Raw genomic sequence first — 26,751 nt, 5'->3', positions numbered from 1 at the left:
GGGCTAAAATCCACCACACTTCTAGTCCCAAGTATTCTAGATATGGGACACTCAAACCTGTACTAGGTATGCCAACGGATTGCTGTTCACACAGACAATCGTATTCTCTAATGTTTCAAAACTACAAAGTAATCCTAGAAGTGCTAGTAGGTTCTCAAGAGAAGTACAGATTCTCAAAAGTCACTGTGATGCTGAACCTAAGAGGCGGGACCCAGGGAGTCTGGGAAGCAGAGCCCTAGGGCTTCCTGTGCCGCGCTATGGGGAGCAGACCTGAGAAGCACGGGATACTAACTCTCATCCTTTTTGCTGTTTTCATGCCAACGATCGAACCCAGGGCCTCACAGGTGCTTGCTTAGCAAGCTCTGCTAACACAGGGCTTCACCCCCAGTCCAGCCTTTTAAAGAAACAGACTCATTTTCCGGTAAAGCTGCTAGGAGATGCATGGGACGCTGTGTTCTCTCAGAGGACGCACAGCGCAGGACAGAGCACTTCCTGCGCCAATCCCTCCACCCATCGGCACCCGCTGCATCTACTCACGGTTGTTGGAGTCATAGGATAGGTACTCGGCGAGGAAGCCGGTGTCTGTGTAGGACTGATCGGAGTGGAAGCGGACTGTGATCTTGCTGCTGTTGCTGCTGACTACGAACTTGGACTTCTGACCACAGTACCTAGAGGGCAAGTATGAGGCTGAGGACGACTAGGGGTGGGGGGTTTACCAGACAATGGGGGGTGCTGGAGCCCAGCCCTCCCGCCCCTAGGGTGATGACTACACCCTCTGGGGCTCACCTCTCCCCGTTAATCTCTACGTAGTCCTTGGGGCAGGTGCCCAGTGGTACGTTGGGGTCCACCAGATAGAAGAGATTGAAGCGCACCTTCACGTTCCGGTTGTTAGGCACCTGGACAGAGAGATGCATTGGAGACCCTGGCTTCTTTTGCCGTTTCTTAACCCAAAGGATGTCCACGGGAGGTCAATGGAGCAGGGTGGAGCAGGGTAGCAAATGAACCCCACACACTATGATTTTTTCCTCTTAGATATGGCTCTCCTTTTTTGCTTTTTTTAGGTTTTAAGATTTATTTTAACGGATACATAAAACATAAAAATGATATACATTAGTACTACATAATCCTTACATCGGAGTGCCCGGCTGCCCTCTCGCTGAATATCACCCCCACCAGTCAGCTGCTCCTCCTTACTCTCCCCAACTTCTTTGGTAACCACCAGTTTCTCAGTTTCTAAGAACTTTAAGGGATTCCACAGATGAGCAAGGTCATGTGACTCTTATCTTCCTTGTGCCTGGCTTATTTCTCTAACATAATGACCCACAAGTCTGAACAACATCAACATAATGGCTTCTTCACTAATCTCATGAAATCAGACATTCACCTATGGTACTTTATATCTTCTCTGTGGTGTAGCCAACGAGCCAGCATTTGGGGACCATTATTAAGTAAGAGTTCTTTGAATGCAAGCACTATGATATACAATGGCCAGTGTGATAACCAGGAAGGTTATTAAGTAATTTACAGGCAAGTAGCACATACAGCCTGGGCACCCTGGATAAAGTGATTATTACCACCCATGTGGATAGACTAGGATTGCCAACGATTTCACCATGTTCCTCAGAACGATGAGCAATTTAAAATGCATGAATTACTTATTTCTGGAATTTTCCATTTAACGTTTTCAGATTGTGACTGACCATAAGTAATTGAACCTTGGAAATCAAAACCACAAATGTGTGAATGAGAATTTGTATTTTACTACTTTAAACGGCTAGAATGGTGTCTCAAAATCTTTAAGGGAAGACTTCCGAAAGGGAGGAAGTAAAAGGCACCTAAAAGCCCCTCTGACAGCTGCGCAAGAGCTTGCTCTATTTCACACACTCATGGCATCATCATGACAACACCTCGCAGACAGACACTCAGCCTCAGTTTACCCAGAAGCAGGCTGGCACACATAAAAGACAAGCAAGTGGCCATGTTCTCTCAGCAGTTACCTAGGACGTAAGTCTGAGTGTGGCCAGTCTGCAGCAAACGGCTTCTTGGACTCTTGGCCCAGTCTTGTGAGGCTCATGAATGTGGCTGTTTGGGTTATAAAAGGAGCCATTGTCTCCCTCCTGTTCATCCTCAAGTTCTGTCCTGATGCACTCAACCTCCTACACACACACACGCACACACACACACACACACACACACACACACACACACACCTACCTTGATATTCCATGTGCAGTCGATGTTGGGTGGGTAGTGGCCTGGATAGTAGGGGCTGCTAAATGTTCCTTGGACTTCATTCAAGGAGCCTCCACAGTCTGAGAAGAAAGGCAGGAGAAAGGGGGGAAGTTAAGGATCCCCAGTCAGGGGGTGCGGAAGAGCTGTACAGTCTAGAACTCAAACCCTGTGCCACCTGTTTACAAACAGGACACTGGACTTTGGCAAAGTGCTCAAAACCAACTACTTTTAAAAGTGGTCCCTTATCTGGGCATTGTGGCACCCGCCTTTAATCCCAACTTGGGGGGGCAGAGTCAGGCCGATCTCTGTGAGTTCGAGGCAGCTTGTTCTACATAGTGAGTTCTGGGACAGCCAGGACTACACACTGAGACCCTGTCAAATAAAAAATAAAAAGAATGGTCCCTGACCTGGGTGGCCTTTGGTCTCAGCTTCCAGCCTGTCCCCAGGAAGGGCCAGTCTGCCAGCTTCCTGGGTTCGGGAGACCCTCTAAGGCCTACACCTATCTATAATTTAATAGCATGCCCACCGTTGGCCCTGCCCATCCTTACTGCGCATCTTAGGCAGCTGGAAGAAAGTGGCCTCAAAGCCGGGATGCCGCCGGTCGGTGTTGGTTATCAGCGTGACAAGGAAGACGTTCTGGGAGGAGAGGAAAGTCAGGTTGTAGGAGGGAGGGTAGGTGCCACACAGCCTGCAAGGCAGAGAAATGGCGTTAGTGACAGACCTTTCACACACAGCTTAGCTTCTGACCAGAGAGGCCCGGGGACCTCATTTCTAACCCTACACTTGAGCACAGAAGAGCAAGGGCAGGGTCAAAAGGTTTTCAACAAAATGAGGCATAGTAGCACACACCTGAAGCCCCAGCAATGGGAGGCTGAGGGTTCAAGGCTAGCCTAGGCTACGGAGTAAGACTCTTGGGAAACAGGTCTCACTGTGTAGTGCCTAGGCTAGTCACAAATTCTTAGTTTTCAGCCTTAGTCTTCTGAGTGCGGGAGGTAAAGGCATGCACCGCCATGCCAAGCTAAAATTTAATTATTTTATTGTTCTAAATTATTTATCAGGTATAAATTTAATCAGCAGTCCTTATGTTAGCAGCTACAGTGCAGCGGGAGCATCCTGTGCCTTCTACGAACTGTAGAGTGTGAACTCTCAGTTGTAGTTTGTGATTTGTAGCCCTTTCCGAGGCTGCGTTATCAATCTGGGAAGCTCCCTGAGCTACAGACTGGCCTGGGGCTCCACAGAGTTTTGAGATTCATTAAATGGCTCAGTGAACCTAACAACAAAGAACTTGTCTGTGGGGTGTTCTCCAACCCAGTAAGAGTTTGGGACCCTCAGAGTACCCCAGTGCTGTTCAGCTGTCTCCTTGGCAACAGGCTTCAGGCAAACTCCAATGGGTTAGCACCATGACGGCAGGTTTACCGTGAGAGTATTTGCGGCCACTACATTACACGCGAACTCTGCATATGACATGACCTTGCTTGGCCTCAGAGCCAGTCTGGATGCTTTAATTGAGCCTGGAGAAGCACAGAGCCTCAGATGAAAGCCCACTACACTGGACTGTCTCTTTCCCATTGCTCCAGCATGGGCTTGTGCACAGCCAGCTTGGCCCACCTGACAGTCGCTGACAAACAGAAAACTAGAGATTATTCTGTTTGTTTTAAGAAAAGGTCTCACTACGTAGCTTTAGCTACTTAGAACTCAGATATCTGCCTGTGTTTGCCTTCTTAATATTTTCTTATTAAGAACACGTCCAAAAGGGGCTGGAGAGATGGCTCAGTGATTAAGAGCACTTGCTGCTCTCTCAGAGAACCTGAGTTCCATTCCCAGCACTCATGTCGGACACCTCACAACTGCCCATAACTGCAGCTCCAGAGCATCTGGGACCCCCTTCTGGCCTCTGCATACTCATTACATTTACTAATACTTATCTATGGATAAGAAATAATGATAACAATAAATCTCTTCAAAAAATAACTTGACAGACATAGCTCTCGGTGGATGGTTTGTGTTCATTTCTTTTCAGAGCTGGGAGTAAACTCAACTCTATACAACCACTCAACTGCTGCGCTACAGCCCCACACGACCACTCAACTGCTGGGTTACAACCCTAGCCAATGCTCTTAAATCTATTGACTCAAAATCTCCATGACAATCTACAGTAAGCACTAGAACCACCATGTCACACAGAAGGACATTGAATCATTGAGAGAGGTTAAGAAGCTTGCCCTGGATTCTATGCTTAATATGTGATAAAAGGGGCGGGTGGCGCACGTCTTTAATCCCAGCTCAGGAAGCAGAGGCAGGCAGATCTCTAAGACCAGCTTCATCTGAATAGAGCCTCCTCTCTCAAAAACAAACAAAACCCAAAACAAATAACAACAAAACAAGCAAATACAGTGTAATCCTTTCTGTGAGTTTGAGACCAGCTTTGTCTGAATAGAGCCCCTTTCTCAAAACCAAAACAAAACAAAAAAAACAAAGAAAAAAACCCAAATATCAACAAAACAAGCAAATACAGTAAAATTCTTCCTAAAGGCATGCACACATTTGCAAGTCGGGTCGGGTCGACCCTAGCGGTGGTTGATCCTAGCTGGTGAGGAGAGGAATCCATGTGGTGATTAAAGCTATCAGCTTGATGCAATCTAGATTCACCAGGAGATGAACTCTTGGACATGCAAAGGGAATATATAAATGGTGGAGCGACCCATTCGTGGTGGGTGGTGTTATTCCCTGGTGGGGACCCTGGACTGCATAAAATGGAGAAAGAGGCACCAGGCGTTCGTCACCCTCTCCTTCCTGACTGCGGATGCCATGTAACCAGTTCCCTCTGGCTCCTGCCACTGTGACTCCCCACCATGGTGGACTGTGACCTGGAACTCTGAGCCAGATAAACCCTTTCTCCCTTAAGTGGCTGTTTTCAGGGTGATTTTTGTCAGAACAACAGCAAGAAACTAAGACCGCCATGGTCACTCACTCTCCTGCTCGTTGAGTTCTAATGTTTTCTTTCCTGGATTTCTTTTTACTAGTACTGTCACTAATTAGTGTATGTGTGGGAATGGGGGGGGTGGGGGGGACCTCACACTTGTAGCCCAGGCTGTTCTAGAACTCACTAGGTAATGCAGACAATCCTACTGCCTCAGTTTTCTAAGTGCTGGACTCAGTATAAACCACATGCCTGGCTTTAGGCTTTTTGGGGGGTGTGTATGGGGTATTTCTTTCTTTTTTTTTTTTAAAGCTTTATTTATTATGTGTACAGTGTTCTGTCTGCATGTATGCCTGCAGGCCAGAAGAGGGCGCCAGATCTCATTACAGATGGTTGTGAGCCACCATGTGGATGCTGGTATTTGAAGACAGGACCTCTGGAAGAGCAGCCAGTGCTCTTAACCACTGAGCTATTTTTCTAGCCTCGAGTTTTGTTTCTTAAATAAACCGTGAAATCTTTTTTTTTTGGTTTTGTTTTTTTATTTTATTTTTTTAATTAAAAATTTCTACCTCCTCCCTGCCTCCCACTTCCCTTCCCTCCCCCACTTCCCCTCCCCCTCCAGGCCAAAGAGCAGTCAGGGTTCCCTACCCTATGGGAAGTTCAAGGTCCTCCCTGCTCCCCCCAGGTCCAGGAAGGTGAGCATCTAAACAGACAAGGCCTGTCCATGCAGTAGAATCAAAGCCCAGTGCCATTGTCCTTGGCTTCTCCGTCAGCCTCCACTATCAGCCACATTCAGAGAGTCAGTAAACCGTCAAATCTTCCTTACTCCCTCCGCCTCCCAGCTGACCTGGCGCTTCCGGTGTTACTCTGTATGCTGAGCTGAGCTGTGCTGTACCGTGTCCCCTCCTCTTGGGAACTGTAACCATCTACCTTCTCAATGGTAACTGTCTCCTGAACTGCAGGCCTGGCTATCTCAGCTTGATCACAAATCTGCCTTTCTGGCAGCAGACTCAAGTTCTCTCGGCAGTCAGGGAGGCCCATGCTCCTCTGCTGGACACACACTAGTCTTGACTCTGCCAAAGCTGAGGATCTCCTGGCTTACTCCCTGGAGCTCATGCTGGTACGCACCATACCTGCCCTCCCCTGTCTGTTTCAGAGTGGCCTGTGACCAAACGTCACAAACTACATCCCAAACCTATACCACAATCAGGTCAGATGGTTCATCCCAGCAAGGGCCAGGCTCCCTCAGCCGAGACCTCCCTTGTTTCCTACGACACTCACCGCACCACGGCATGGGGTTCCATGGGGCTCAGGGTATCGTATACGGTGACCAGGTCACTGTCATAATCATCACAGGGAGCGACATCAAAGCTGCGGAAGGTGAGGCTCAGCACAAAGTCGGCGTCCCCCCGCAGGACCCACTGGCAGCGGGCATGAGCTGGGTAGGGGCTGTTAGGGAAGCCAGGGGTGGTGAAGCGCATCACCTCCCCACCGTGGGCATGCAGGGCAAAGTTGCAGCTGTCTGTGTGAGAGAGAAGACAGAAGGAAGCTGTGCACCCTGCAGGCCACACCCCAGGCATAGCCCCACCCCCAGTACATCCCAAATCAAGGAAAGCTCAGGTAGACACAAGGAAGGGGGTTTCTTTGAGGGGAAGGGGGAAAAAAAGGGAGGCCTGTCCTTCAAACATCCTCTAACTTCTGGGGGCCCCGCGACTTAAGGGGCATCTGACAAGCTCTCTTTCTTTCCCACCAGGGGTCAATATGATACTTACAGTCCTGAGACCTCTGCAGCAGTCTGGGGTCAGTGGCTGAAGGACAAGAAGGCAAACATTTCATTGAAACCATCAGTTTCCTTATTCTTGCTTCCTTATTACCAAAAGGGAGGAGCCAGGCAGCAAGCAGTCCTCCAGGGCACCTGAGCGGGTGAGGCTGCTCTCCAGCCCCGCTCCTCTATATGCTGGGCCACGTGTTCCCACCCGGGTCTGCCCCTTACTCACGGAAGGCTACCACAGAGGTCAGCATGAAGGATTTCAGTGCCCGTGCTCGCGGTGGCAATGTGACCACTCGCTCCACGGCCATGGCTCGTTCAACCTCTTCCTCCAGGTGCGGGGGGATGCTGAACTCTGACCAGTAGTAGGCGATGACACTGCCTTCACTGGGGAGACAGGGGGAGCCTAAGATGGGGTGTTCCAGAGACCTACATTCTCTGTTACCAACGAACACACACACACACACACACACACACACACACACACACACACGTAGCAGTTCAGGCTACTCTGAGAGACACTAGCCTGCCTCCGGCTCTCTACTTTAGCCCTTGACCCTTGCTTGTTTCTCCTGGTATCAGCCCTCAAGCAGACACATCCTGGGGCCAGTTCAAGTTTAGGAATGGGCTGGAGAGATGGCTCAGCGGTTAAGAGCATTGCCTGCTCTTCCAAAGGTCCTGAGTTCAATTCCCAGCAACCACATGGTGGCTCACAACCATCTGTAATGAGATCTGGTGCCCTCTTCTGGCCTTCAGGCATACACACAGAAATAAATAAGTAAGTAAGTAAATAAATAAATAAATATCAAGTTTAGGAATGAGGAGGAAGCCCAGCCTAGGCTTGAGCTCACGACATCTCAGCAGAATCTTCCTGGGTCTGATTGCTCTTTTGAGACAGGCATGAGAATACCACTGCCTGCTGCCCTGCTTTCAAGAAGCTTTAGCCGCATAAGCGAAATCAAAGCACTTCCGAGCTGGGTGTGGGAACAACACCTGCAATCCCAGACACTGAGCCAGGAGGACTGCAAGTCTGAGGCCAGCCTGGGCAACCTGAGGAGATGATGTTTCCAGAGAAGAGGCAGAGGTTGTCAGCTTAGTGGCAGAGTACTTAGCATCAGTGAGGTCCCGTGGTCATCTCACAGGACAACACGCGTGTACACGGCGAGCCAGGCGCAGTGACTCTAGCCTACAGTCCCTGCAACTCAGGAGGACGCTAGGCCAGGAAGGTCACCCAAGTCCACAAGTTTGAGGCCAGCGTAGGGAACACAGTGAGCACATGTCTCAAAAATAAGCAGGGGGGAACTCATTGGTAGCACCCTTGCCTCTTATATGTGAAGTGATGGGTTCCACCCCCAGTGCTGTAGAAAAATGATGAAAACAATTCAATATTTTGGGCAGAAAGTCTATTAAAAAGGAAACAAAAAAAGAGGCCAGGAGGGGGCACACGCCTTTAATTCTAGCACTCAAGAGGCAGAGGCACGGAGATCTCTGAGTTTGAGGCCAGTCTGGTCTACAGAGTGAGTTTAGAAAGAAAGAAAAAAAAAAGAAGTTTGTACTTGGAAGCCTTCCTGGGCACCAACTTCCTCAAACCCAAATTTGGAAAATTGGTCTCTTTCTGGGCGTGGCACAAGTGGCAATTCCTGTGGAAATGGTGTTTGTGGACTTTACCCAGCCAGCACCACGACTGTCACTCCCTGCCTCGGACACAGAAGGACCAGGTAAGTGTTCTAAGTCAGTGGTACAGGGACAGACACACGATCCTATTCCCGGCAGTCAAGGCTCCCAGCAGCACACCAAACCCACCTGAATGCAGTTACCGTCGACCGCTTGTGGTAGGGACCCAGGACAGGGACTTCACTGTACAGCTTCTTCAGCTGAGGGGAGAAGACAAGGCATAAAGATGGCCAAACAGCAGAAATGACCCCTTCCCCAGGCTGTCCCCACGTCGTACCCCACCCCCAGCTCAGGTGTCTGGAGGCAAACGTGAGCTGAGTCACGGCAGGGGTCCTGGGACGGGCAGGGCAAAAGGACATCCCCTGGGGGCCTAGACTCACCGCTTCCTTCACCTGGTTGGCCAGGCTTTTGAACTCCGTGGAGTTTGAGTTCTCATAGGCATCCAGAAAGTTCTCATTTGTGACCCTCAGGTGACCATTGAAGACCTTTTGGACCCGAACATTTGAGTCTGTCAAAGGCCAAAAAGTGGTCATGGACCATGGTACAAATTCACCAATTTCACCCTGCTGCCCTCGGCTGGGAGGAACACATGGCAAGGAGGCCAGATCTGACTAGTCCCCATCATTCACCATCACGGCCTGAGAGGGCTCAGGGAGACAGTGCGCTGGGACGTTTCCCACTAGGCCTTCTCCTCCCATCCGCTCTCATCCCTTCCCCCACTCCCTCCCTGTCCACCACAGGTGGCCCTTCAGTCTGTCCCCTGAGGGAAGAGGGAGCATGGCCACTATGTCACCCTGTCACCCTCCCACAGCCCCCGTTATACTCACATTGGAAGTGCCACACCAGCAAGCCAACCACAAGTGACAGCAAGAGGAAGCTGACCAGCAGGGCCACCAGCACCACCCAGCGCCGGGGGCCTCGCTTCTCCACCTTCTTGGCATTGTTCACAGGCAGGAACTCCACACCCTCCTCAAAGCCATTCATGTTCTAAACAGAAAGATGTTTCAGGGCTCAGAAACACTCCCCACAATAGCTTCCCAGTCCCGGAAGTTCAGTGATGTGTGTGAGCTTGGGAGAAGCAGGACTGGGCCATAAAGAAGGGGCTTCACCCTGAAGTGCAGGCCTCTGTGCCCAAGCATCCGCCCCCCCCCCCATTCCAAGATACAAAACACTACCCTGGTGGTGGAAGTGAAGGGGCTTCTGGCCACACCTCCGTGGCTGGTAGGTACAAACTGCTTAACAAAACCTGGGGCAGGATGGGCTGCCATAGTCCTACAAGACCAGCACTTGGGGCTTCAGAGCAGGGGATTAGGAGTTTAGGACCAGTTTAGCTACATGAGGAGTTCGAAGCCAGCCTGAGCTATGTGAGGAGTTTGAAGCCAGCCTGAGCTACACGTGACCCTTTCTCAAGATAAAACCAAACAAGTACAGGACTTCGAGAGTGTCTACCCCAGCACTGAAGATCTGGACTCGTGCAAAACATCTTTGGCGTGGGTGGCTGTCTAAATGCGGGGAGAACCAACAGCCCAGGAATAAACGGGCTCTGTGGGGACTTCCAAGACCAGCCACGACTGTACCCAGTGGTCACCTGGGCCAGAAAGTCCGCGGGCAGGATGGAAATTGCCCACCCCGTCTGCTGCCTTATCCCTGATACTGCAAAGAAAGCAATGGCCCCACGCTGATCTCCTCCCTGACACCTCAGCTGTTTGAAGTACTGCCGATGTTACCTAGGTACTGTATGTCGGGCTCCAGCCAACATTCCTTCTTCTTTTAAAAATGTGTGTGTGCGTGTGTGTGCGTGTGTGTGTGTGTGTGCAGGGCAGAGGGCAGCTTGCAGGAGTCTATTCTACTTCCATCACATGGGTTCCAGGGACTAAAATGGGGTTGTCAAGCTTGGTGACAAAGAAGGCCTTTAGTTGCCCGGCCACCTTGAGGCTGTTCTTAGACAATTTCATACACGTTTATGATACATTCTGATGATTCTCTTTCTACATTCTCTTTCCTCCCCCCTACCCCTATCAGCTCCCCCATTCTTTTTTTTAAAAAAATAATTTATTTACTTTTATTTTGTGTGCATTGGTGTTTCGCCTGCATGTATGAGTGTGAGGGCGTCAGGTGTGGAAGTTACAGACAGCTGTTCGCTGCCATGTGGGTGCCAGGTTTTAAACCCAGGTCGTCTTAACCACTGAGCCATCTCCTTAGATCTCCACCCCCACCCCATTCTTCTTAACCGTCTCTTTCCCAGATTTATGACTTCGGGTTTTATGGCCGGCGCATTTAGTCTCCCCAGGGCCGTGTGTGTGCTGATTGGATAGGAACCTTCACTGGAGACTTAAGAGTCACCAGTGGCAGTGACTTTCCCTTTCCCTGAAACCATATTCACTGTAGCTCAGGAATGAGAGCCCAAGCCCCTCCTCCATCCATGCCTGCCCGCTGGCTGCTGGCTGGCAGACCCAATGCAGGTAGTCACAGCCGCTGTAAGTTCATAATTACAACGGCTGAGTCTTGAACAAAATGGCGTTTGCCGCCCTCCTGAATATCTCCCAGCCCTTCCATTCTCTCCGCCTCTAACACAATGTTCCCTGGTCTTAGGTCTTAGAGCAGAGCAGTGTTAAGTGTCCCAGAGATAAGCACTCATTCCTTATTCCCAGCACCTTGAGTCTTCGCCTAAACAATATTCGATCTGTCACAGCATTACCGTTGATGTGACAGAACCCACCCCTGCCACAGGAGAATACTCGCACCTCAGAGTTTCAGGCCTTTGCTTAACTGATCCCACAGATGTACATCTCAGAGGTAAGCACTCAGAAATCATTCATCCTCCTTCTGGAAAGTCACTGTATAGGGCAGACTGACCTCAGATTCACAGAGATAACCCTGTCTCTGTCTCCCCCAGTATGGGGATTAAAGGCGTGTGCCCATGCCCGGATAACTTTCTAAAATTCTGTTTATCGGTGTGTGGATATATGAGAGCAGGTGCCTATGGAAAAAGGGTGTCGGATCACCTAGAGTTACAAGCATTTGTGAGCTGCCTGGTGTGGGTGCTGGGAGACAATTTAGGTCCTCTGCAAGGGCAGCAGGCGCTCTTTATTGCTGAGCCCTGATTTGCTACTTTGATAATGAAATTATAACATTCTTCTTTTTTCTCCTCCACCCCCCCCCAAAAATCGTAGTTCCAAATTTAAACAAAACAAACAAACAAACAAAAAAAACACCATAAACTAGGTGGTGGTGGTGCACACCTTTAATCCCAGCACTTGGGAAGCAGAGGTAGGTGGATCTCTGAGTTCAAAGCCAGCCTGGTCTACACTCAGAACTACACACAAGAATCTTTCTTGTCTCAGAAAGAAAGATTATATTCTGATATACCGCTAGGGGCAATGGCACACATCGGTAACCCGAGTGCTCAGCAGGCAAGGGACAGTAGGATTGCCAGTTTGAAGCAAGCCTGAACTACATAGCAAACACCAGACCAGCCTGGGCTACACAGGAAGACACTATCTCAAAACAAAACAACTCTCCCAAACCAATCACTTTTTAAAAAATGAATGAATAAATAAATCTTTTCCTTCTTTTCATTAGACTAGTTCACTCACCATTGTTTCCTCTCCTATAGAATTTCTTTCTTTTGCTACAATGTTTCATTTACTTAGATTTCAATAAACATTCCAGTTTTTACATAGAATTGCTAAGATCTTGTAATTCTTCTCAACCTTCCACATATGAAGGCTATCAAATAACTCACTTCACTTTCTCCCTGTGAGCCTTTCTCCCAGTGCCCTCGTCCTCTCTCCCATCCGAGCCCTCTGTCTTCCCACACCTGTGGCGGACTGCCCCCCCTCACCTGGGTGCTTCCTTTGACTTTGTCTTGTGTGGAAGCTTCCGTTTGCCAAAATCCCACGTCTTCATCTCTTTGGCTCATTACACTTTTACTTGTTTTTTGATGTTTTGTTTTGTTGTTGTTGTTTATTGGTTTTACGAGCAGTGTAGCCTAGGCTAAACTGGAGCTCACTATGTAGCCTAGGATTGAACTCAGTGACTCTCCTGTCTCAGTTTTGAGACCTGCAATTGCAATCATGAGCCACTCTGTCCAAAGTTTATTCCACTTTTAGTGGCTTTGTGAGACAAAAAAGTTTTGATACTTTACATGCTTTTAAATATAGTTTTCTCTCTCTCTCTCTCTCTCTCTCTCTCTCTCTCTCTCTCTCTCTCTCTCTGTGTGTGTGTGTGTGTGTGTGTGTGTGTGTGTCACACACCTTTAACCCCAGCATTCAGGTATTCAGGAGGCGAAGGCAGGTGGACCTCTGTGAGCTCAAAGCCAGCCTGGTATACCTAGTGAAAAAAAAAAAAAGAGCCTCCCTATCACAAAAGTATAAATAAATAAACAATATATATATATATATATATATATATATATCTTTTTTTCTACACTCAAATTTGTTGATAGTTGGGGCGGGTATAGAATTATAACATTAAAATAGCTTCCATCTAAACTTTGAAAACACCACATTTCTAATTTTGCTTCTGAGAGACATAAATCTGTTTTCTTTCATTTCATGGTTCGTCTTTGAAAACCTCGAAATGAACTCTGAATTGGCTCTGAATTTCATTATGCTGAAGTTGCCATACGTCTTCTGAGTTTGGAAATTTCCATGTTTCAATCTAAGACACTTTCTTCTGATAGTTCTTAATTTATTCCTCTCCATTTTCTCTGATCTGCTTTTTTCTAACATCACCAACCCTTACTATCCCGTCTCTGTATTAACCATCTCATTCTTTCGCCGTTTTACTACATTGGGTCATGTTTGCTACCAAAACTTTAATAAGGTTTTTCATTTCCCCTTTTATTGTATCTCGTGTTTGTTTTGCAGATGTACGCTTTTCTCTTTATACTTTCTCACGTACCTTTCCTCTGTGTTGAAGCTTCTCCTCAGATCCTCAAGGACCCTTCATTGTCCATTCCCATCACAAAAGGAGACCCTAAAGGCTGTTCAAAGCTCCACGTGCATGTGCTGCTGTCCGGCAGACTTTCTACTGGGCACTGCCAACAGCATGTAGATCATTCTACGGTATGGTGTCACTGCTCCAAAGAACACGCCGCTTCTACACGCAACTGTTAGCTTCCGGGAGCAGGTGGAGGGATACACCCATCTCCCTTCCTCCACCTCTCCCTACAGTCTTCTTCTGACTTTGAGTCCCCAAGTCACCCCGTTCTCTGGTTACACTTCTCCAACTCTCCCTCCCATCCACTGTGGGGATCTGGAGAGGCAGATGTCTCTTTGCTTGAGGAGAGACAGAGACTTGGAGATTCTGAACTATACATTTCCTGGGGGCTTAGCAGTAGAGTGCTCCCCAACAGTCATGGCGGGGAATTGATGCAGCAGGCAAGCGTGGGAGCTAGAACTTTCAGCTGAGGGTATAAACCTCCAACCATAAGAAGGAAGGAGAGAGAGAGAGAGAGAGAGAGAGAGAGAGAGAGAGAGAGAGAGAAGCCAAACTGGGAATGGTGCATAGCTTTTGATACCCTAAAGGCTGCTCCCACCCAGGGATGTGTACTTCCTCCAGCAAGGTCACATCTCCTCAGTCTCCCAAAACACTGCCATCGACTGGGGACCAAGTATGGAAATGCCTGAGGAAATGGGGAGCTCTCACTCAAGCCGCCATGCTATGTTAATGAAATTACTCAGTAGGCACAAACGCCCTGCCAGAGTGTTTGTATCGAATACACTTTCACTTCCATAGAATGAAGAGCTCACTGTGGAGAGGTCTGTATGGCTGAGGAACCACCACCAAACTGCTTCACGAAGTGGTTGTGCCATTTCACATTCTCATCAGCAACACATGAAAATCCTAGGTGTTCACGCCCAACCTAGTATTCTGTAGGGTCAGTGTACTGGTTATTGTCAGCCAGCCACAAACTAGAGCCACCTGGAAGGCTGGAACGGCAATTGAAAAAAATGCCTCCATCAGATTGACCCGTGGCATGTCTATGTAGCATTTTCTTGATAGCTGGTTGCTGTGAGTGGGTTCAGCCTACCGTGGGTGGTGCAAATCCCTGGGTAGGTGGTCTTGGGTTATCTAAGGGAGCGATCTGAGTTATCCACAAGGAGAAAGTTAGGAGGCAGTTTTCTTCCAAGGAAAGCCTTGGCTCTTGTTTGAATCATTGTCTCAACTTCCTTCACTGACAGGCTGTGACCAGGACTATAGACCAACTGAACCCTTACCTCCCCAAGTTGCTTTGGGTAATGGTATTTATCACAGCAATGGAAAGCAAGCTAGGGCAGTCAGTCTATTTAATTTCCATAGATGCATGTGGTGTCTCTCCGTGACTTTAAATGGTTTTTCTCTGATGGTCATAATGCTGAGTGATGATTCGCGCACACCACTGTCCTCGGCCGACCTTCTTGGCTGGTGTTTTCTCTAATCTTTTGCCTATCCTTTTAATGACTACTTACGTTCCTGTCATTGCAGAACCACATAACACTTGGAGGCCGATCCATGATTTAATTTCTGCCTCCCTGCATGGTCACCTTCCAGAATTTAGGCAGCAAATAAGAGTCCTTGGGGTCTACTCAACCCAGATACAACGGTTTAATCAGTAACTTGCCTGTCCCTTTACCTAACCACAGCTTCCTGGCTCCATTTTCAGGCATCAGAGAGGCTGTCTTACGTAATTCCGTCATTTTATTGATGAGGAAACTGAGGCTGAATGAGAGGGAGTGGCCTGTCCAAGGTCTCAAAGATAAAGTTAGCAACGGGGTGACTCCGGGACAAGAGCCAAGCTCTGCCGACTGGAGGCAGGATGTCAGGAATGTGTGTGCTCGCCCCAGAGTCCAGTGAGGGAGGACGTGGGAAGGACGAAGGCAGCAGAGAGCCCTCTCTGTACAACCTGGTGTAACTTCACCCATGATCTCTATGCAGGCAGAGACAACAGGAGAGAAAGTACACCTGCGCCTGCCTCTGTTTCTGCTCCTTAGATGCAAACGTATCTGCAGGTGCACAAACAAAGCACAGGGTCGTGAAGCCAGGTGCTTGCTCACCACAAACAGAAGCCTGGTAGCTATGGTGGCCTCTTCCTGCCCACAACCTCCCGTTTGCTACTGGCCAGAGTAGCCAGAAACACAACATGGCCCCAGGGCATTGAGACAAAAGAGTGCAGGATAATTTCTGAGGAAACAGAATGAGTGGCTTGAAGTGTGTAAATCAGTCCAGGCCCTGGGGCATGAAAGGGGAAAGCCCTGGGCTCAGGTGGCAAGGATGACATCAGAGTATCCATTCCCACTCAGCTTCCTGGAGGGAGAGGCCCTACGGTCCAGAAACCCAGAAGGAAAGAGCACAGAAACCAGAAACCCTGGAGGAAATAAAGTTTTCTTTCTTTATTATTTTATCTTTCTTCCGTGTGTGTGACGTGTGTGTGTGTATGTACATGTGTGCATGCAGGTGCATATACACATGAGTGCATGTGTGTGTTCAAACGCATGAACGCCGGAAGACGCAAGGTGTCTTTCTCAGTCTCTCTCACCTTGTTTTTAAGACAAAATCACGGAGCTCGCCTATTACACTGCGCTGGCCACCAAGCTCTGGTGATCCACCCATCTCCTTCCCATGCGGATCTAAACTCAGGCACTTTTGCCAAACGACCCACCTCTCTGAAAATCACATTTTCTGTTATCCTAAGCACACTGGTCCTCGAGACCAGAGCTCATCAAAACAAACAGCAAACAAAAACCTTATTTATAAAAGCAAAAAAAAAAAGTGCATTGTACTTCCTGATATATTCCATTATGTAGGAAACCAACCATGGCTGAACGCTAAACACTGTACTAACAAAACTTTTCAAATCTACTAAAGGAGCCTCTCATTGGCAGGCTCCCTCTGCTGGTTACCCGCCCATACAGACTTATCCCCAGGGCGTAGTCTCTGAGGTCTATAGTACGCCTGGTTCTACAACCAACAAATCAAAGCAAGAATTTGCCATTGTTAGCTCTGAGATCAGAAAGAATGGCCCTATCAGGTAATTTAAATAATGCAAACTTGGTCCAGAAAGAATCTTTAACAATGCCATAGAAGAATCGGGAACTGGTCAGGCTAAATGTGGCCAACCAAGCTGACCATGGTCCTGCAACAGAGGTGTGGCCTCTAAACCCAGACTTCCCCCAGAGTCAAACAGCAACCAGTCAGGACTGCCCTCATTTGCATGTCCGTGGTGTTGGGGGGGGGGGGTTGAGGATGGCTCCCAAAGGGAAGCCACCAACCACTACAGCCCTGGCCAAGGCTGGTGGTTCTTCTGCTACAGTCCTTATCCGTGGCTTCCTTGCAATAAACTTAGCATTTTCTATTCTGGTCTGATCTGGGTGAATTCCTTCACTGCCTGTCCGTTCCTTATCACACTACACAAGATCCAAAGAGATTCCATCCAAATCATAGCAGGAGAAAAATAAACCTTCACTCCGGGCTCATATCTTACAAGTTGGGTGTGACCTGCTGGGAAGACAGGGGTAATCACGGAAGCCTGAAGAGGTTACTCAGACTCTCTCAGGGATGGTGAAGGGCAGTCCCATGATACTGACAAACCTACGTCTGTCTGCTGCTCTAGATCAAGGTCAAGGGGCAGAGGTGATGTCATCTTCTGGGGACACCGGAGTATGGCTCAAACCTGAGACCAAGACAAGGGTGGCTGGACACATTAGCCACCACCAGCTATCACTGATGTGGGGCAGTGACTCAGTGTAGCGACGCAGCAGGTGGGATGGAGTTCAGCCCCATAATGTCACCACCACGTAAAAATCTCCCTATGGCTCTTCAAACAAGCAAAGAAAGTGCCAGGGCCATGGCTGAGCACCGGCGGCGCCACCACGGCGAGAAGACAGCCTAGAGCATCTTGAAGTCGTCTGCCTGCTCAAGAATGACCCACCCCACACAGCCTTGCCAGCCAGTTCCCCAGAAATACCACAGAGCCAGAGGCCAATGAGCACCGGAGAGGAGCAGGTGTTTGTCGTCTGGGCAGGAGGCGCTGAGAGAGGGGCGGAGCCAGAGAAAGGCCAGAGGCCAAGATGCTGATTACATATCTCATTTTATTGCACTCCACTTCATTGCTGCAGAAATAGGGCGCAGCTTACAAACCTAAGGCAAGGCCACCTTCGGTCTCCCAGGCGCCATTTTCGCAGCAGTTCACATGATCGCTTACATTGTTTTTAGCAAGAGTGTTCTTTGTTAAGTTGCTACATTGTTTTGTTTGTTTTTTTACATTTAATGGCATACAGAGAAAACATTAACTTCCATGTGAACTGGAAAACCAGGAATCTAGGACATTCTGGTTTTTGCAGGGGCCTGAACCAAATCCACAACATCCCCCAGGGCTTTCCTGCCAGAGGGGCCCTGCTGAGAAGGACTTTCTCCAGTGAACCAGCAGCCCCAGAGAAAGATGGATTCCATCATTAAGGCTTCACCCAACAAACCACTACCACAGTGCAGAACTCGGCACAAACTCTAATCCAAAGAGGACCTTGGGCACACAAGAGAATGGAAGAAAAAGCACACACTAGACTCCTCCCACCCAGCCATCAGTCACAGCATCTGATCAACCGAAAAACCAGAGAGGCGCCTCTGGTCCCTGAGGAGCTCACAAGTCAATCCTCCCTAGACTTGTCTAGTAAGAACAAACAGCACTCATTCGGCGTCTGGATCCTTATGCCCATCCCCCTCCAGCACACACACACACACACACACACACACACACACACACACACACACCATTCCCTGCCTCTCTCCTGGTCCCCAGAGCCTGCAGACCCTGGTGTCTTGGGCAGGGGCAGGGCCTGGGATCTGGAAAGGTCTAAACAAGTGCTTGGGTCACTTTTAGGCAGCTGACTCTTGAGAAACTCCACCCCCCCTTTCCAGTTTCCAGGCAGTCAGGCTCACCCACTTCTCATCACCAGGGAAGAGGTAGCCCGGTTTACCAGCCCCAGCCAGTTTATTTTAAGCCACGGGGATGCAAGGAACCTGTGGTGTGGGTTGACTTTACTTCCTGCCGTGGGGACCCTCCCATAATAGTTAAGGCGTCTTCCTCAAATTCCCCTGGGCTGTCGGAAACACACACTTGCCATTCACCAAGCCAGCCTCAGGCCAAGACACATGTGGGGTGGGGTGGGGGGTAGGGGCTCCTCAAATCCCATGGTCACTTTCCCACACAGCCCTCTCAACTTTGCTCTCTGACCCTGCCACTGGCCTCAACTGTCCCATCAGACATGAATTCTGGGAAATGAGTGGATGAAGAATTTTCGTCTGTGTGCAAGCTACAGTCCATCAGAACAGAACACCAACAGAATAAAGTCAACCAAAAGTCCCCATACCTGATTCGATCATGAGAGAAAGTACCCAGGACCTACCTGACTTCCACAACACACAGAAATGAGACTCTTTGCCAGGGACCTGCAGGCTCCTTCTGTGACTCTTCTATGCCTCCCCGCTAAACTGAGGCCCAGGGTGGCTGCCAGCACAGCCTGGGGACAGAAGCCACACATCCCAGGAACAAGACACCTTCCTTCCCAGAAGAGAGGGAACACACTGTGTGAAGAGGGCTGCCTGCCATAAATCTCTTTCCTTTTTTGTGAGGCGAAGTGGGTGTGACCTATATGGCGATTCTGGGCTGAGCCCCCTAAGTCCTTGGGGCAAATACTTTTCATTGGGCCTCAGTCTCCCTCTCTTAAAACTGGGTTAATGACCCCTTAGAGAACATAATTAGCTAATTCCTGCTAATGACAGGGCCTCCCTGCTGTGCCTCTTTGATTTTTCCTTCCCCACCCACCATGAATCCACCTATCCGGAGCAGACTTGACAAGCCCAGCACAGACCAAGCTCAGGTGTGGCATGGGGCATGCCATCGAGGCCAGCCCAGTGCACCTGCCTGCGTGAGCCACAGAACCAGAGAGGCCTCTTCTCCCTCACGTCCTCCATCCTCCACCCCACCCAGACTTATCACATGACTCTGATTTGAAGTAGGTGGGATGAAGCGGTGGCTAGGGATTGAGACCTGGCCTGACCACCTCACCATCCTCTCTGCCCAGAATCACCAAGTGCAACAACAGCACAACCCCCAACACACACACACACACACACACACACACACAGAGTCACTAAACTAAACTAAACAGAAATGGGAGGTGTGCTGAGCATCTCCTAACTTCTCATTCATTTCCTTGACTTTCCACTGAGTCTACATTCCAATTTCACAGACTAGTATGTTTTTTAATATTGTAATTTTTGTTGCAATAATTCAGATTGCCACAAAATTGTGAGAAACAATGAGATGCTTTCTAGGCTGTGCCTGAGCCTCTCCCCTTCCCCCACAGCCGTGGTCGCACTTGGAAAAGTCTTACTATGTGACACTGATTCAACCCACAGATCTTACCCAGATTTCCTGTCTGACTTGGACAGTGTGTCCCTCCATGTGCTGTGCCTCGGGGGCAGGTTCCCATGTCCACTACGGACAAGCCTGTGTGGCACTCCAATGCGAAGGTTCCTCCTGTTGTCTCTTTTTTTGTGGGGGGAGGGGTTGAGACAAGACTCTCCACACAGTCCTGGCTTTCCCGGCGCTCATTATGAAGAGCAGGCTGGCCTCAGACTCGCAGAGATCTGCCTGTCTCTGCCTCCTTGTGCGAGCATTAAAGGTGTGTGCCGCCACACCTAGCCCATGGTCATCTTTTTGGACCACACCTACCTTCTTCCTGTCCACCGCGCTTCAGTCTCTCAGCCACTAATCTGTTTAAGCTTCACTAATGGATCATTTTTTAAATGGTATCTAAATACACCACCACGTGTAGGATTCAGGGACAATTGGCTTTGTCCCCCCTCTGTTTCTCCACTGCACGAAGTTCAGCGGTAGAGGCATTGCTTCTACCAATAGATGAGTGATATTCTTTTCTCTGATTGAGGAATAACCCAAGATAGGTTGATACCACTCTGCCGTTTGTGCTTTGGAAGCTCTTGGATCTGCAAACAAAACCCGCAAACCTCCACAAATTGGTGAGATTCCGAAACACCTGCTCTGTGGCTCCCAGGCCCCTAATTAAGCTGAAGATCTAAGGATAGGTTGGCGTGAAAGGACTCAACATGCAAACAGGGAAACCCTTCCCGCTGAGTCCATAATTACAAGCCAGAATCTTGAGAAGGAGGTGGCAGCAGTAGGCTGGGGGGGGGGGGCTTTGTAGCTCCAGCCTTCCCGTGGGACAGACAGGCCACACCCCTCTCCCGAGCTCTCAGAGCCCTTAGCTTCTGCAGGAAATCTCATTCTCACAGGACGCCAACAACACAAGTCTTTCCTCTCTCGGGTGTGCTCAGCCTCAGAACCCTTCCCTATCAGCACTCCGCGTGTTCTGGCTCCGCTTTCTCTAGCTAACCATGCTTGATTCCTCAAATCAGGCAAACGGAACATTTCCCAGACTTCTGGCCATCTGCCTTAACCTCATCATTAGTCATATTCCTGTGAACACGATCTGAATTCAACAAGAGATCTGACCCAGTGGGTTCCATGAGCGGCCGGTGGTCAGGGACAGCCGTCATCCTTACTACTGCATCTCCATTAATCATCCAAGGACACATCAAGGGGCTCACCCAAGCCATCGAAGGAAAGGAAGGGGTGAGGGATAGCACAGCCATTCGAGGGAGGCTTGAGGGATAAGCCAAAACTTCCTTTCAAAGAATAGGTAATGAACAAAGAAAAACGAAGATCGACAGAAAGAGAAGTCATATTCGTCTGAACAAGTCGCCCATCCCTAGCCACAGAAGACTAGCTCCAGGTTTCAATGGATGCCAAAATCTGTGGGCTTTCAGGTGCCGGCACTTCCATAAAACGAAGTACTGTTTGCACAGAACTCTGACACATCCTTCTGTACACTTCAGACCATCTCTAAATGTTAACTGACAGTGTGCTATGTGTTTCAGAGAATAAAGGCAAGAAAAACCTACACGGCTGTGTGTTTTTCTCCAAATATTTTCAGCCAGTGGTTGGTTAGCTCTGCAGAACAGATCTGGAGGGTCATAGCAAATTCCTGCCCCTTCTATGACCATCAGATGTCCTCCGAGAACTCTCTGGGACAGAGCCCTTCCCAGACTCTCAATGTGATGGGGGAGGCAAGGAGGGGGGCTACGTTTTAGCTCTATAGTTCTAGCATGGATTAAGATATTAATAAGACTGGGTGGTGATGACGCATGCCTTTAATACCAGCACTCGAGAGGGAGAGGATCCAACACTCTCACACAGACATACATGCAAGCAAAACACCAATGCACATAAAATAAAAAAGTTTTAAAAAATTATAAAGTGTGGGGCTGGAGAGATGGCTCAGCGGTTAAGAGCACTGACTGCTCTTCCCGAGGATCCGGGTTCAATTCCCAGCATCCACATGGCAGCTCACAACTGTCTGAAAATCCAGTTCCGGGGGATCTGACACCTTCATACCAATGCACATAAAATAAAGTTAAAAAAAATTATAAAGTGTTTGAATTAAGTTGTGACAGCCAAGTCTTTGCCTGAAGAATGGAATTACATTATAATTCCATTTGGGAAGAATATGTATACACATATCAATTCTATTTTCTTTCTTTCTTTTTCTTTTTTTTCTTTTTTTTTGGTTTTTTGGTTTTTCAAGACAGGGTTTCTTAGTGTCGTCCTAGCTGTCCTGGAGCTAGCTCTGTAGACCAGGCTAGGTTAGCCTTGAACTCACAGAGATCTGCATGCCTCTGCCTCCCTGAGTGCTGGGATTAAAGGTGTGTGCCACCACCACCCAGCAATACCCCAATTCTTATACGAAGAGATGACTTGTTAGAAAATGAGCACCAGCGATTAGTCAGCTTTCGGTTACTGTCATGAAATACCTTAGATAATCAACTGATAAAGAAGAAAGATTCAACTTGATTGACAGCTGTGGAGGTGTTAGTTCATGACCCATTTACTGAACCTGTGGTGGGTCCCGGCCAAGAGCATACAGCAAAGCAAAATGCTCAGCTAGTGGTAGGAAGAGACCAGTGTCCCAGGCTCCCCTCGGAGGGATGCCCCGATGACCCAAAGACTACTGGTAGAATCAAGTCTTTCAACATATGGGCCTTCGGAGGACACCACCAACTACTAGGGCACTTCCTATAGGATCGAAACCTTAGGGAGCAAGGGGCTGCAGAGATGACTCAGTGGTACAGAGTGCTTGCACTCCTACAGAGGACCCAAGTTCAGTTCCAGTGCCCACACTGAGGGGTTCCAGGGGCTCTGCTGCCCTCTTCTGCCTCTGAGGAACCTGCACATGTGTATTTATACACACAATGGTGCACACACATAAGCAAAAATGAAAATAATTTATAATTTTTAAAATCAATACCTTGGGGAACAAATTCCAGAAAAATTCACTTTCTAATCCAAATCTTTCTACACTGCTTGACTTCAAACCCCTCCCTTAACTTTTGTAACCACAAAGAAACAAACCTTTAGAGAGCACTTGGGAGGCAGAGGCAAGCTGGTCTCCACGAGTTCAAGGCCAGCCTGGTCTGCACAGTGAGTGAGGGCAAGGACAACCAAAGCTAAGTAGCAGCCGCCGTGGAAAAACCAGAGAGAGAGAAAACATGCATAAACAACAGCAAATTGCTACAACACTTCCCCCTCATTTAAAAATTCTGGCTATCAGGTCTGGAGAGATGGCTCAGTGGTTAAGAGCACGGCCTGTTCTTCCAGAGGACCTGGGTTCAATTTCCAGCACCCACATGGCAGCTTACAAACTTCCTGGAATGCTACCCCCAAGGAATCTGACACCTTCACACAGACATACATGAATGCAAAACACCAATACACATCAAGTAAAAATAAATAAATCATTTAAAAGGAAACTCTGGCAATCTGGATTGACGATATTTTCTTTGAACACATAATTCCGTAGCCTTTTAATAACATTTTAATTTTTCATTTTACTTTGTGTGTGTGTGTGTGTGTGTGTGTCATGGTGCAGGCGTGGCAGTCAGAGTACAACTTTGGAAGTCGGTTCTTTCCCTCCACTTTACTTTGGCAGGATCTTTCTTGTTTTCTGCTAGGCACTGTACTGCAGGCTAGCTGGCGCTCTAGCTTTTCAGAATTCCTTCTATCTCCACCTCCCATATCACGGGAGGAACTCGTGGATTATAGATACGAGCCGCCATATGTAGCTCTTGTGAGTTTCAAGAATAAAATTATAATCATCAGGCTTGTTTGGCAAGCGCTTTTACCTGCTGAGCCATCTCGCTGGCCCTTAAAGATATTCTTTAATAGATCTAAATAAGTACGGTCCGGGAAGAAAGCAAAAGCAAAAACCTTTTCTTTAGACTTGGAACAGCCACATGACAAACGCCAAGCCTGGCCCGTCCCTGTCAGTTCACCTCAAAACTCTGGATGTACTGGGGCGGAGCTGGCTCCTCATCCTGCACCACGGAGGGAGGTGATTTCCGGTTCCGCTTGAGAGAGTGTTGTCGCGTGGGTAGCTAGCATTTCCTCCAGACCCGGATGGACACGTTTCCGTTTCGGCAATCCATCCAGAGGCTAGCTGCTCCTTCTGACTCAGCATGAAACCGTCAGTGTCGCTGGCCTTTCCCTCCTAGTTTAGTGTCATGTGCAGAAGCCAAGAGGCGAATGCCCCGAGACGGAAGGTCCCATCTGAAGTGTTACTAAAGAGGAAAAGTCACAGTGCCCAGCAGGAAATGAGGGGCAGCCCCGAAGGTCACCATCCAGAAGGACCTTCTTCAGCACAGATGCTCAGTCATTCATAGACTTACCCAACCATGAGACTTCCCAGTCCCTAGCCCTCCACGATGCCCGGAGGACAGGATCGCTACTGTGCCTTTGCCAGGCTAACGGCTTGTGCACAACAAACAAGGTAAGTCCATGCACCAAGTGAGGAATGGAACAAGACAAAGGGAATGGACTGATCTGATTCGCCAGTGTGGGTTGGCTGAACTGTTTTTCAATTTAAAGTTGCGCCATGGTTTTTAATTATGCACGTAATAAATGAAGGTACGTTTTGTTGAAAGCCATGTTGAAGTCACATGTGCTGGGCTCCTAGTCTCTCAGCTAACGCAGTCCATCAAAAGAAAGACCAGACAGGTTTGGAGAGAGAAGACTTGGGTGCGCTGGTGCTGGCGCCTGGTGATCACCACTTCTTTTTTTTAATGTGCTCACGACGCCCTAATGATGTGTTCTGGGATTTGCTGAGCTGATGCGTCAATCACTGCTGTCTTTGGAACACAATTTTATAATAGCATTGTGGTTAAGCCCATGGGCTTTGAAGTCACACAGATCAAGGTCTGAAATCTTGCTCTACCTCCCACTGCCTTTGGGAAGTTTACACAAGGCCTTTGAGCCTCCCAGTTTTCGTCTGTAAAAACTACGCTTTTAGTTTCTCCCCATCAACGTTGTGGCGGGTGAGACAACGGACTGAAGCACATGGACTTAGGCAAGGGGAGAAGGGGCTCCATCCGCTTTTCCTCCATTGACATCCAAGAGAGCCAATCTACCTCAGCATCACCCGCAGGGGCCACAGATAGGAAGATCTGAGAGTCTACCCACTTAGACAACAGGCACAAAACTTCCAGAGAAAACCTGACGTATCACCATATATGGCATACGTATCATCACGTATCTGCCATCAGCCAGAATGGGCAGAATAGGAAGACAAGTACCTCAGCAGAACTTTTAGTAATACCTGCTTCTAGAAAAGTTGTTGGCAAGGACCAGAGGGCTGCCCAGAGCCAGGACAGTTGTCCCACGTGCACAAAGCCCTGGGCTTAATCTTTAGCACCGCAAACAACCACTAACAAATAGAAATCGCTGATAAATAATTAAATAAAAACTGTATCTGTGGGGAACAGGTACTGACATTTGTTTATCTCTAGTTTAATGACCATTTTTATTGTGTTATATACTGTAAGTAATTTAGAGATGACTTGAAGTACATGGGCATGTGTTAGGATTATATTGAATAGTCAAACTCCACAAAGTAGACTACCACATACAACAGTATATACCATACAGCTCCAGTACATGGCAGGCTACATACACCAGACCACCTAATGACCAAGCTCTTGGAACACTTCCCTGCAGTGAATCCAATCATGGCTGTACAATGCCATCTTACCGAAGGTACTTGAACACTTTAGATTCTGGGATCCATGAGGGTACTAGAAACAATCTCTTGGATACAAAGGGACATTGTGACCGCTGAGAGGACAGTGTGGGCTCCCAAGTACTAGCAGCAACAGCTAGTGCTGTAGTTGATCTAGTCCTGTGGTCACCATAGAGAGCCAGATAGCATCTTTAAGACCTGGACTCTCTGGAGACTGTCCTGTCCTCCCTCCCATTTCAAGAACACATGCACTTTGGGAGAGAAGAGCCAACAGCCTGGGGAAGAACAATAGAGAACAAAAAGACATCAGGGGAACTCCAGGGCCACGGGGCTCTGAGGCCGCAGTCCACAGAGCCCAGGTTGAGGAAGGGAGCAAGACGGCTTCTCCTTCCAGAGTCTGTGATGACACCTTAGTCACAGAGGGCCCTCAGCAAACCCTCCGGGAACAGGAGACCCAGGCACACAGAAGCAGTGCTCAAAGTCTGGAGGTCCCCTCGGTCTCAGCTTTCCAGAGGCCTAAATGAGACGGCAATCTCAGATGTTCCCAGGAGCCGGGGGAGGGGTGAAGCGTGGGTCCTCTAATACCCACTGGAGAAAACAGCCTTCCTCTCCATTTCCAGCCTCCATTCCTCACCCGCACAGACTCCCAGGGCTCACAGCTTCCTCTACTCTCTCCCTCACCCAGCACCCAGTACTTAGGAGAACAAAGAAAGATCTCGACAGGTGTGTTTTGCCTGGTGGGAGCGGAAAAGGATCGGAGGGAAATAGAGTGAGCAAGCCACTCATGTTCTTGTCAAAAAAGGATCTTTTTCATAGAAGCTGGAGATGGTGTGTGTGTGTGTGTGTGTGTGTGTGTGTGTGTGTGTGTGTGTGTAAGTAAAAGAACTCAGGGAGACAGCCCGCATGGCAGAGAGCTGGGGATGTTGCTCCCCAGTTCACCCTCTGTGGTGTCGTGGCCACTGTTCAGCCAGGCATCTCAGCACTTACAAAAAGTCAGGAGCCCATTTAAAGTGAAGACTCTCCTG

General features: G+C 48.7%; 1 protein-coding gene across 2 annotated transcripts in view; it reads right to left on the bottom strand.

Moving 5' to 3' along the window:
- St14 (ST14 transmembrane serine protease matriptase) overlaps nt 1-26,751 on the bottom strand; it is a 38,234-nt gene that overhangs the window by 8,260 nt on the left and 3,223 nt on the right. For both annotated transcript variants that reach the window (XM_087905738.1, XM_087905739.1), the window contains exons 2-11: nt 9,422-9,581; nt 8,975-9,102; nt 8,724-8,794; nt 7,150-7,307; nt 6,925-6,960; nt 6,434-6,674; nt 2,781-2,920; nt 2,215-2,312; nt 787-896; nt 538-668 (exon numbers count right to left, since the gene is read on the bottom strand). In XM_087905738.1, coding sequence (XP_087761864.1) covers nt 538-668; nt 787-896; nt 2,215-2,312; nt 2,781-2,920; nt 6,434-6,674; nt 6,925-6,960; nt 7,150-7,307; nt 8,724-8,794; nt 8,975-9,102; nt 9,422-9,581 — 1,273 coding nt within the window. The remainder of the gene's footprint in view (nt 1-537; nt 669-786; nt 897-2,214; nt 2,313-2,780; nt 2,921-6,433; nt 6,675-6,924; nt 6,961-7,149; nt 7,308-8,723; nt 8,795-8,974; nt 9,103-9,421; nt 9,582-26,751) is intronic.

This window comes from Myodes glareolus, chromosome 4, assembly GCF_982192425.1.
Source record: "Myodes glareolus chromosome 4, mMyoGla1.1, whole genome shotgun sequence".
NCBI classification, from domain to species: Eukaryota; Metazoa; Chordata; class Mammalia; order Rodentia; family Cricetidae; genus Myodes; species Myodes glareolus.
This window is presented reverse-complemented; position numbering and strand designations above follow the sequence as displayed.